The 12,926-nt window shown below is 33.7% G+C and overlaps 1 protein-coding gene across 1 annotated transcript; it reads left to right on the top strand.

Annotated features, from left to right (window-relative positions):
* Window positions 1–2,888: 2,888 nt before the first annotated feature.
* LOC130648512 (uncharacterized) lies at window positions 2,889–12,117 on the top strand. The gene is made up of 2 exons (XM_057454565.1): window positions 2,889–3,864; window positions 10,990–12,117. The coding sequence occupies exon 2, from the start codon at window positions 11,002–11,004 to the stop codon at window positions 12,115–12,117; it is 1,116 nt and encodes a 371-aa protein (XP_057310548.1). The 5' UTR covers window positions 2,889–3,864; window positions 10,990–11,001.
* Window positions 12,118–12,926: the final 809 nt, after the last annotated feature.

Here is a 12,926-nt window from a genome sequence, read left to right on the forward strand (position 1 = left end):
TAAAATTTCAATATTTAATCGTTTATAAAGAAACACCAGTGGTGGAGGCTACGCGCACTTGTCCATGGTAAGCAAAGTTATTTTTCCGGACATCGTTTTCCGTGAAATGAGGCAACTCACTAACACGGCAACTAATGACTAGACTCACGGAATTCACGACTCGAAGATTACCAATACCCTTTTTGTACTATTGTCTGAAAAGTCATATGCTTTTTCACTCTTATTTCTGTAAAGAATGTTGCAAATTTTACGGTCCTGTTTTATATAAATTCAATGAGTAAGTTAATTCCAGGAAAGTTTCTTTCGATTTAGAGAAAAATTCAACCTCGATTCCAGAACCTTTTTTCATCAAAAAGAGGAAAAAAAGCCCTGTGATCGAGGTTGGAGAAAAACTCGTAAAGATTCAAATCAATAGCTAACCTCAAAGTGTACCCATTTAAGAACTTGGCTTTATTGTCAATATTGATTTATGTTTTGTACATATTATTTTTTATACGAACCTAGTTTACGACCTTGCCAAATATAAAGAACATATTAAGAACGTACTCAAAGTTTATTTTTGATAAAGAGCAAAATAGCAATAATACTTCATCTCCAGTGAACATATGGGTTTTTCATCTCTCACTGGAAAAGTCGTCAAAACTCAAAATCCTAGTGGTGTGCTAAAACATGTTATATACTGCAATAACGTACCCAGTTTTGACAACTTTAGCATACTCTCCACCGTATATTCAAATTTTGATCTAGAACTCAAAGGTCCAAACCTATACTCAATAGAAACATTGCATCAATGCGTTTGTATTTATTTTCTGATAATGCGTAATGTTGTCCCTACGGACTAACGTCACGTTGTATATATTTCGAATCTTGATGTAGAACTTTGCACTTGACAATGGCCGTTGTACGGCCAAAACGTTTTTAAAAATATATTTCACCTAAAAGAGTTGTTCTTCTTCATCCCCAGGTCTTTTTGTCTCTTGACCGGCGCTGGTTCGTCACTTGCACAGGCCCTGAGATTATGTCGGATTATTTTTAAAATAGTTTTAATTTCCTTTGAGCCGCTATACATGTTGCTAAGGGGGAGGGGTTACCTCAGGGATTCAAATCAATGACGCCTTAAAAAATTAATCCATTGCGCTCGCCATAAAGCATACAATTTTCTACCATTCATGGATTTCACAAATCTTAATGAAGGAAAGCTAAACAAGAAGCCCTGCGGCTTAAAGATTTCCGCCATTAGCAATAATCTGAAAAAAGATATAAATCGTGACATACATGTCACGATTTTATAGCTATAATACATTATCTTTCACCAAAAATATCCAGCCTCAACATTTCCTCTTTAAATTAAAATTCATTGATAATTAATTAGTTCTGCTGAATAAAGCTTTAGTCTACGTGCTTACAAAATTGTAGTACAGAAGGAAATGACGTAATTATATAACATCAAAGATGGCGCCTTATAAGACGATCTTCATTATGCTACACTGCACAAGCTTTAACTTTCGATTATAAACTTTAAAATAAAGTAATGTTCATTGGATAATAAAACAATTTGTTGCACTGTTAGGATTCTTATTGGCTTAAAACTCATTTTAGCCTCGTTCTCAGAAAAAAATCTGTCAAAACGAGGATTTCAGCTTTAGCCTGGATAAGTTTTAGGCGTCCAGGCTCAGGGCTGTCTCTATCTATCTATCTCTCTCTCTATCTTCCCAGGCGATATTAAAGATTCCGCCTTCGCTGGCGGAAATCAATGATAAAAGCTTCTTACAAAATCTGTGTTCGAAAAGGTGACGTGGCAGGAACTTGACCTCCACTACAATACCACTCGAGGCAACAAATTATTTTTTTTCAGTTTTCTTGATTTATCCGCGGCTTCAATTTATCTGTTATGTTAGCCAATCAAATTTTGCTACTTCAATGCAACCTTCTTACAAAGGACATCCTTCATAACGGACCTCTTTATAGCGGACACTTTTCTCAGGGACAGATGGAATTACTTTCAAATTCTCGTTTCCCGGGTCCCCTGGCACCTTTTTTTATAAGAACAATGAGTCTCAACTTAAGAAGAAGGTTAGTGTTAGATTTTATATAGCGTCCATCGAATCACAACATAGCAAAACCAGTATAAATTTCTCTGCAGGGAAACCTAAGTGAAACAGACTTGTCGAAACATTCATGCTTAAATGTTTTCGTTTAACAATAGCCTATATCTTCAAAAAATTTAAATTTTTGCTTGTTTTTTGTAATGTTATTTCAGAGATGATATAACTACTTTCTTTCTCTTTTATTATTACAAAACTTTCCTACTTGACACTTTTGAAAGAACAAAGCATTTGTCCAAGGAAAACAGTCTATCACGTTTGTTGTGTTTGTTAAGACGTCACAAGAATAAGAATAATTAAGGCTCAAGTCATGGGAAAAAAATCATTGAAATTTATAACGGAACGGACCGCTTTCGAATTAATGCAAAATGCCCTGTTAAACTGTCATAAAACCTCTATGTGGACACTGATAAAACAATTTCTACGGGCAAGTTAGTCTACTTTTTGGAATAAAAAATACCATGTGCACAGTATAAACACTGCGTTCGATTTTACCATAGTTCAGCGAAGACCTCCTGGACACTTGTCTCTATGGTGTCCAGGAGAGAGGTGTTACTCTAGTTTTCCATATAATTTTGAAATTTAGAACCACTAAACTATAAGTACGAGGATGTGATCTTATCAAACACATCTAGTTATCTAGTTTTCGGCATACAGGCAACCAACTTTAACCTCGTTTTTAGCGCTTGTTGTCTCAGCCGTATCAATGTCAAAAAAGATTCAAGATGCCCTGGGAATGAGGTTGCACAAACTTTACTACGTGTCTCATCTTTATCTTATATATAAATTTTTCCTGGGTTTGATTATTTATTATTGGATCAATGGAGATTCTAATATATAAAGTTAAGCACCTTTTTTCTCCCTTAAAAAATTAATATTTTAACTGCTCGGCAGTGATATGATTTGCCTTACAGTAATTTTATCCCTCGTTTTTCGAAAAGCGTTTTACCGCAAAAGGCTTCGCGTCTAGATGCAGCTGTATAAATAACATCCCTTTACAAGAGTTACAATCCATTGAGCTAATAATCTCCTCCTCTTTGCATATTTTTTGCTTGTTCGTTACCTTTCTTTATAATAAGGTGCCCTCACCCTAGGTTATGGTTCTAACAAAAATTAGGGATTTGGCAAAGTTGAAAAACTGAGATGTTCAAGGCCATAAAAATGATATAATTTCTAATTGCTTGTGGCGTGACATAACACAATTACGGAGTTTCATACTGCGCATAAATTTTCAGTTTGTTTTACTTTGCTTTGATAGCTCAAATAACTTTGATTCTGTTTTTGTGGAGATAAGCCAGCAAGCAAAACGAGCTGAGAGCAAGGGAACCCTCTTTGCCATTTAGGCGAGCAAAAATATTTCTTACTGAGGAACTTTTTGCGGAGCTAAGCCCATTTGCCATTTAAGAGGGAAAATATTTCTTACCAAGGAACTTTTTAAAAAGTTAGTCAGGTGTCAACTTATGACCTTTAGTCCATTTCCTTTGGCTGGCGTATTTCCAAGAAGAAATTTCTTGCGTACTGGGTCTGAAGTGACTTTTTGGCGGGAAATATACAAATCAAAATTGGAAATCGATTACGACGTTTAAAATTTCTTCTTTTAAAGAAGAGAAGGGAAAAAATAACCGTCAACAATAAAAACCGCTGAGAAAAGTTATAAAGTTTTGTATTATTTTCGCGTGTTTTGTAATGGCTCCTCGAATTAAGTTTAAAGAAATGCAGTTTGTGCTTTTAAAGAGGGAAAAAGGAGAAATGAACTCAGGTCTGTAACTTTATTACTTTTACTTTCTTAGGTAAAGAACTAATTCTCTTCTAATTTTTCTTTTATATAGCTAGCTTACAAATTTTTCCAACAAACTTCTGAACCTGCAATTTATTGTTCTACGGCTATAGCCGGTAGAACTTTAATATGGGCTTTACAAATTGGGCTTTAAAAGGGTACCAGTCTAGTGTAGCGGTACGTAATTTATTAGTTTTCGAGTGTTGATAACCTTGGAAACAGAACTACCCTGTTGAATGGTACAAAAGGTACAAAAACCTATTACAAGTAAATCATTTTGAATCATTATTTTATGTTCAATTGGTTTCGCCAGTTTTACCAAGCTACAACGGTCAAATCTTATTTTTTTTTGTGATTCGAAATTTTATGAAGCTAGATTTGTATTCGCTTGCAAGGACTTTCAACAGGCTACAATTCTTTTTAAAAAACGGAATAAATCAAAATAGCTGTTTTTGTTGAATGTTACGTTTCATCTAGTTTTCAAGAAATCAGTGTATACAAACTTGAACTCATTTTTCTTCTTTCGCATTTTTCTTTCGTCTTTTGCTGTGTGCTAGTTGAAAGTAATACACCGTAGAACTTCCTGCCGAAACGGCTGGTTTATTTCTCTTTACATTACAATAAAACCATGTCTTTTATATTTTAAGTTACCCAACAGTACCTACAAAACGATGGCTATAGTAATAGATCTTTTAACAAAAATTGTAAAGAACTTTAAACATGCTTACCGGTAAAGATATGCTTAAAACTCTGTTTCTTGTAACCTTACTGTTATTAATTGATAACTGTCAACAGTCAACGCACGCAGGGTAGTTCAATGGTGTTCGCTATATCAGCTAAAAACATAAGAAAGAAATCAAACTCGAAACAATGTTTATTACTCCAGACTTAAAAGCATTTTATCTATTAGCGTGTTTCGAAGAAAATATTCTTTGATATATTGTATCTGCATTGATTCTGTGTAGCTACTGGGGGCTGAAGTGACTTTTGGGCGCGAAATATCAAATAAAATTAAGAAATCGAACGACGTTCAACATTTTTCTCAAGAAAGAGAAGAGGTATGTGGTTGTTCAAATGGTGCAAAATTCAATGAGGTTCATATTCAAGAGACATTTATTTATATGCAAGGAATCATGGTTCATATTCAAGAATTATCATGCATATTCAAGGAAGGTTCGTTCAAATGCAAAATTTAAATTTATTCATCTGTAAAACAAACATGGTGTCTCAAATCTGGTCTGTTAATTTTATTCACTGGTCACTAAAATGTACCAACGAATTCCATTACAAGCAAAAAAAATCGCAAATTTTTGCATTATAACTTTTTTTTTGTGTGCATATTTTCGCGACTTAAACTTTCGCGTCTACTTCTAATTCGCGAAAATTCCTAATTGTCTATTTTGATGGGAGGATAGAATAAAACTAACATCATATTTTCTAATCTATCTTACTTTTTTCACATACGTCCATGATGTCACATCATCTACACTTTTTGTTAAGAAACTTTACGGCATTAATTTGTGCGGGTAAGCAATGTAGTATGGGCGAATTAGGCTTAAAAACGGTGTTACCCGGAATAAATTCCAGATTTAAAGCATATTTGGTATCACTGGAAAGATAATTTTATGTAGATTAACAATATCTTATGCCTCCATACACTGGTGCTGAGCAATTTTTTTTATGGTTGATTTAAAAGGGGTATAGCTTTGACATCGGTGGAAAAGGGGGGAAATTTACTTCATTTTCAGAGAAAATCTTCAATTCATTAAAAACTCTCAAAAAACTATATTGTTTTATATATTTGTTGTTGTAGTAGTACAAGTAGGGGTGGTGCAGCAGGTGGTAAAAAGTATGGAGGAAGTTGAGGTGGCACTTTTTGTTGTTGTTGCTGTTGGAGTCAGATCGGAATAATTTCTAGCAGCAGAACGTATAAGATGTTGCGTTCTGCTGAAAATAGACTGATGACTGAATCCTTGACTTGTTCTTGCCGCTGCCTCCATCCCTTTCCTAACTATTCTTCGAACACGCGCTTCAGTATCTTCAGTATCCATCTTGTTGTATTGATTTGTTACTACCATAATTACAAACGATTATAAAATTACAAACCCAATTACAAGAACTTTCCCGTAATTACAGGACCAGGGCTGCAGGGAACTTATTATTTTACCACAAAATCATTTGTTTTGAATTTAGAATAAGAATTAAACGCCTTGCATATGCATATCGAATGCTTGAATATGAACATCATTGGTCTTGAATATAATCAAATGTTTCTTGCATAAGAATATGCGTGTCTTGAATATGAATACCAAGCGGGCACAAGACGTCTTTAAGAAGAGAAGCATAAGAAAAGAAAACCGCAATAGAAAGTTATAAAGTAAAGTAATTTAATTAAAGGAAAATAAAATAATATAACGTTTAATATTTTTGTGTGTTTTATCATTGCCCTTGAATTAAGTTTATAGAAAAAAAGTCTGGTACTTTAAAGAGAGCAAAAATGAAATACTCAAATTCCTAAATCAAAAACACGGAAAACGGAAAACGCAATTACATAGGGGAAGGTTAGCAATTCTCTTAGTAGAATGGTTTTTATAATTTTTTTCTGCAATGATGCCGTTTTCAATTTCTAAAAAACAAATGCATTTAGGACTTACGATTTTTTAGAACTGGTACGGAACAGAATATCTACCCCTATTGTAAAAAGAAACCCTAAAGATCTGTAAACTGAATTAAAAATTTCTTTTTCTTGATTGCACCGTCGAGTACAACTTTTGTCTCCACTCCGCAACCCTTCAAAGTCAAAAATGCATAAATATGCCTCTCTGATGTTTCTTTTACTAATTTTATGCATCATATTACCACGAATAAATGCCTAAAGCGAAGAAAAATTTAAATTATTGACTTTTGCTGAAAGCAAGCGAGGCAGTGTGTTCGAATTTGGTTTTAGCTGTATACTATAAGAATATCGAGACCGAGAAATGGATTAAAAATTAGTTATATCTTAAGAAAATACCCAGGCTCGGCCTTTTGTTTTAGTTACGAAAATTTGTGCGACACACAAATTTTGATTAGGAGTTTAATTTCTTATATTGTATGTTCTTTCTTTAGGCATATTAAGAGTAATTAGCCATGTTAAGAATATTTTTAAAAATATTTGAGGCTGAGATTTGTCAAAATGTGAAGAATACTGAGGCTGAAACAAAAAAAAACACTATTTATTCTTATATAAAAAAGCGTGTAGTCAAAATTGCTTCGCTAGTGCCCAGATCTGCGTTCTACAAAACTCCGTAATGATAAGTAATCTCTACTAAACAGGATATTAATTAATATACTGGGGCATTAAAGACAAGGCAGTTTTTTGAATTCTTTACAGTAATGCGTTTTTCTAAGATTGTGATCTGATTGGTAAGTTTTACAGTAAAATATTTCGCTGCTAAAAAGTAAAAACTGTTCCGACCTAACGGTGAAGCGAATTTTTCAAAATAAAATAAAAAAATTAAACTGCGCATGCTCAGATACATTTCGCCAGGGAATTTGACACCAATACACCTCTCCCGAATTTCATAAATTATTATAATTATGACGTCATCCTAAATTTTATAATGGTTTCGTGGTCCTTCAAACAAGGATATTCAGATAATTATCATGACAAAAATGAAGTTTTTTAGGCAATATAATATTCTGGTTGAATTTTATTTAGATTTAAAGAAAATTATTATTTTGAAAACGAGGCTATTCTTAGGAAGCTCGGCTATATGAAGGGTTTGACCGTAACTTCCAGCTTTGAATAGAGGTACTTAACGAACAGAAATATTTAGGAAATTAGGTAATCTGTTCTACCTTTTGCTAAGGAACTTAGGGATAAGAATCATTTTTAGTATCGACCTCTTTAATTGAGTTTGAAATAGTTAAGAAATTCGGGAAAGGTCTATTCGCTTTTTTAACTCACTATCGTGCTTAAAGCGATTTATGTTTTCAAAAATGGTATTATGTTTCGTTGTTAGAGGTGATTTTAAAGCTAAAATGACTGACAAAATAACAAAAAAAATTAGAAGAAGGGTTGGCGTTCAGGGTGAAAGCTTTTCCCTGCTTTTATGACCAAAAGTTGCTTCCTGTTTCGTAATTTTGTTATTCCATTTCTTTCCAGGCTACGTCGTCTTTTTGGAAGTAGTAATATTAACAAGACTTATTTTCTATTTCTATTTTTCGTACTTTCTAGCATTAAATTCGGCCACGAAAGAGCTATCGATGCACTGTAGTGTGACCCGCTGCTAAAAAATTAAAATCGGCTAACAAACACATTATGTAAACTATGGTTAGCCCAACGTTAGTCCATAGTGAGAACCAAGCTTTACATTCAGTATTTTAAATTCGCTACATGCTGTTTCTCGTGACAACGAAAAAGATATTTCGCAGCTAATTTCCCGCCAAATTCGCCATTCACAATTCGCATCATGAAAATTTCCCTTTCAGGTTTCAGTTTTGCAAGCAAAGCTAGTTAGTTATGAAATTAAAAACGAACCAAAACGAATCAAAATTACCCAAAACTAACTAAACAAACCACAACCACCCACAAAAAGCTAAAACCCATCCAGAGAAAAAAAACACTTGTGCAGAAGATGCGTTTGTTATTCTCTTTATTATGAATAAAAGTACAAGAAGCTAAGGTTAAGTCGCTCATAAAGTTGGAAGAAAAGTAAAAGGTACATTTAAATCATTTATAACTTTTTTGAATACATCTTTACGATAATTCAATTGTACATGCGTTCCTACGGCACTCCATCGTCCTACAATATCAGAAAAAAGGAGGTAAAAATCGTGTTTTTATGAGAGTTTGTTTGAGACGAAAGCGTGTTTTCTCCAGTTTTTTAACTTCCGTCGTATCAATTTCTTTTAAATTTTCAGGAAACGTTAATAATAATAAGATACAACTTATGTGTACTTTTCATTAAAAACAAAACGCGGCAAGAAAAGTTATCACGAAAAAGTGTGTTTTCTCCTTAATAAACTCTTATAAAGTGTGATGCTCGCAAAATAAGCTGCGATGGAGTGTTAGTTTTCCCGAATTATCGTAAAGGTGTATTATTTTGTTGAACTTTTTTAATAAAGCTAACTAAATAAATCACAACAAAAAACATAATAGGTTCCAAAAAACGTTGCAAAAAAAACGTAGTTGTCGAATACGCTCTGTAGTCCTATTTCTCCCCTTAGCAAAAAAATTCACCTTGTTGCAATGGGGAACTCCAGTGAAAAAAATTTTAAGACACAGGAGGTTCGAAGTCGTTTGACTGTAGCTTTGTAAAGCCTTTTTTTTCTTACTTTACAAGCCAATTTATTTTTATTTCAAAGTTCAACAAAATCATTTCTCCGCACCCGCTTTTTTGCACACAAATACAAACAACTTTTATGTAATTTTATAATATTCTTCGTGATGGAGAACCATTGAATTGCATGATCGAAAGATCGTTCGTGTCGTGATTAGTTGGTAAAACGGGGGTATTAATATTGCATGAATAAAAATCACTTTTCTTTTTTGAAAATTACAGAATGCCTTAAAAGTTAACGGGGTTTTTCAAAATTCACATAAATTTAATGACCGTTAATTGAATGCAGTGTTAAAGGCTATTAATTTCAAGACTAGTTAATTTCATGACCGTTAATTTAAATCGCGTTAATTTCTTGACTTGTTAATTCCTTGAAATAAGGTAGAAACTGACGAGTGCTACGAAAAAGAATGTCTAACTAGATAACATTTTTATCGGTGTTTGTATTGGAAATTGGTATAATGTTCTCCTATTTAATATAAAAAGTACAAAACATTTGGTTATGTTGTGTTGGTATAAGTACAAATAATGAAATAAAAAGAAATGAGAATCTTCAACCGTGTTGACTAGCTAAAAAAGCATTTTTACGTATTGGCAATATTTTATTGAACTTTATTTCCTAGAGTTCTCTTTTAAAAGAACTATATGTGAAGTGCGAAGAACAAATATAAAATGTGGTCGGAAGTTAAGGCCACCTAGGATCGAAAAACTGCAACTATTGCTCAATGCTTATATAAAGTGATGTGCTGCCATGGTTGCTGCAAAGTACAAATCAATGATCAAGGCAGAGAATTCGTAAATGACATTTCTACAGAACTTCATAGCTTGATTGCAATAGAAATTCTTATAGAAAAAATAAAATTTATTCTGGTTTTACAGGTTCCTAATTACCCTCTTAGATCCTAATTAACCGGGAAATTAAAACCCGAAAAGTTTATTTTTCCCGGGAAATTAGGACTTAAAAGTCTTACTTTCTCGGGTCTAAATTTACCGCGACACCGGGTCCAATCCTAAATGAAATCGCGCCTGTCTGTTTTTTATGAGAAAAAAATCGAATATGCGAAGGCTAGTACAAAAATTTTAAAAAAGGAAAACAACTAAAGTAAGTTGTTTTTTTGATTTCTTATGCTTTTCTAAGTACGTATCGAACAAAAAAGAAAAAAGTGATTTTCACTGAAGTTCCCCTTTACATTCTTTCATGTGCTCTATCACATAAATGACAACTTTTGATACTTGAGGGTTATTCTACACACCTTACCCTTGGGAGTTAAAGTACTCAACGTTGTAATAATAACCGGTTGCGGCGTACTAGCAAAAGTGATACTGTTTCATCATTTTGAGAAATAGTTTCCAACGCCAATTTGCAAAATCAAAACTTAAAACGGTCAATTATGGTTTTGGGGTTGTACTTGTTTTATGTTTTTTATTGAATTAATTTAATGCTGTTTACAAAAAAGTGTGTATGTGTATAACCGTCCTCGTCAACTTCTGTATTTTTGACTTAGCTAGGGTTTTTGTCCTTTTAAAACAGCCCTTGGAACGAGATTGGTATCACTTTTACATAATGGTGTTTTAGTCTTTTTGTTCTTGAGTTTTAGTCAACATTAAATTTTGTCTAATACTAACGGTATTCTGTCTGTTTGTGCACGAAAGATCAGTTAGCTACGGTAACACGAAATGCGATATGCATAAGGACGGACGACCCCGTCGATTTATACACAGGCTACAGGCTAGTATTCTTACATTACTATTTTGCAATAAGTATGTACAGATTTTTCTTTAGATATTTCGAGGGATGCATATCGAAGCAGCTTTTGTCGTATCGATTAGTTTATCGATATTGTTCTTAACGATATTTGGGTGGCTTGTTGCCTGTAAATCTTGGCGAGAACGCGACGGGATATTGTTATATGATGCATTTATCATTGACAGCTTGTTTATGCTGTGCACAATTCTTTTGTTTACTGGCACAAAGGGCGAAAAAATATTTACAAACATGTATGTATTCCTTTCTTTGATATCAGGAGCAAACCGTTCTCTCATTGCCATAAACAGGTACATCGTAATCACGTATCCACTTCACTATGAAACAATTCTTAGCCGCTTAAATTTGAAAAGATTAGTTATTTTACTTTGGGTATCAACTTCAAATTTTGCTGTTTTATCGTGTCTGTTCAGCAACTCATGGTTGCCACCATCACGTGACCTCCATCTTATGTTTTTCGCGCCTTGGTTAAAAACGGGAGTTCTTGTCGCGGTTGTTGTGATGCATGGTATATTTGTCATTTTCATTACCGTTATGGAGTTCTTGTCGTGGCGAACAGATATGGGGTTCCAAAACAAAGTTTGTTCCATCATCATTGGGCGAATGAGAACACTGTTTTGGAATCCCTACCAGTCATTTGATGTGCATGTGCAAGATGAACATGAAACACGAGATCGTAAGTGTATAGGAACTACCAGCATGATACTTCTCCTGTTGCGCATTATAATCATCGCAACATTTCTTGGTACGCTGTCACACTTTTTGATTACAGGCACAGACGTGTTCAGGGAAGCCCACTTTAAAGTGATATGTCCATTGTCAAACATTTTAATGACGTTGAAGCCACTGATAACTATTTTCGAAAACGTAAAATCAGAAGATTCTAAGGCGCTAAAACACTCACTGATTCAAGTTTGCTGTAGAAAGAATCAACAAGTGGATGCGTCGTTGCGGTTAACTCAAGTGACGTCAGAGTTGCCAGATCCTAGTCTTCTTGGGTTTAGTCCAGAGTTCGGAAGGATGACTTCTGAACATCGGGAAGAGATTCTTCAGTTGAGGCGAGATTGTCTTGAGTTTAGAAGGAAAAAACAGCTTAGGTCATTTAAGCATTTGGAATGCCCTTTATCCATGGAAACAGTTCTTTAGGTATAATCTCGATCTGTGGATGATTTCTTTTTGAGAACCTTTTTTTTTTGTAAATGTTTTAATGTTTTTAAATTTAAACTTTCCCAGTTAGTGGTAATAGGGGTGGAGAAAAATTTTTATTACGCCCAATAACTTTTTTTTAAAAAGCTTTAACTTGATAGGTAAACAATATACTATGTCTGTATACCTAAAACTAACTTTTTACAGGTGTTACAAAATACGGAGGATATTTTACTATAGGGCAGGTAAATCAAATGTACATTGAAGAAATAAGTTTGTTTGCGGGGTTGAAGGCGTAACCACGCTAATTGCTCCATGAAAGGTGCCAATTTTAATGTAAATAGACTTTGTAAAAATATTTTCCTAAATAAGTTAGAACACTGAAAAGTTTACGAACTTTCAAACGTGCACAAAATTCATCCCTGACCACCCGTTAATGCCGCATGTTTTGTTTTTTTAATAGATTATACGGTTACATAATTTTGTTCACGAATTTGCGTTAGCTATATTATGCAGCTCTTTTTGTTCGAATTGTTTTTTGTGATAAATAAAATATCGATATATGGAAGAAAATCTTTTTTCCTTCTTTTTCACGACATTTCGCGAGATCAAATAAACTCTACCGCTCTTCAAGTATCTAACGTCAATGGAATAGCTCTAACATTTTTTAATCCAACGGATTCACAAAACAATCACCTAATTTTCAACCATAAATCGATGTTTAAACTGAATTACCGAATGTTTATGCTTTCCATCTAACTTGAGCAGATTTAGTGTTTCTACTGCTTAGAAATCTCTTTCGGTGTAAT

Source organism: Hydractinia symbiolongicarpus, chromosome 7, assembly GCF_029227915.1.
Source record: "Hydractinia symbiolongicarpus strain clone_291-10 chromosome 7, HSymV2.1, whole genome shotgun sequence".
NCBI lineage: Eukaryota > Metazoa > Cnidaria > Hydrozoa > Anthoathecata > Hydractiniidae > Hydractinia > Hydractinia symbiolongicarpus.

What these genes read in the sequence shown, in the direction of transcription:
- LOC130648512 (XM_057454565.1), top strand. Translation starts at nt 11,002, where the DNA reads ATGCATATCGAAGCAGCTTTTGTCGTATCGATTAGTTTATCGATATTG.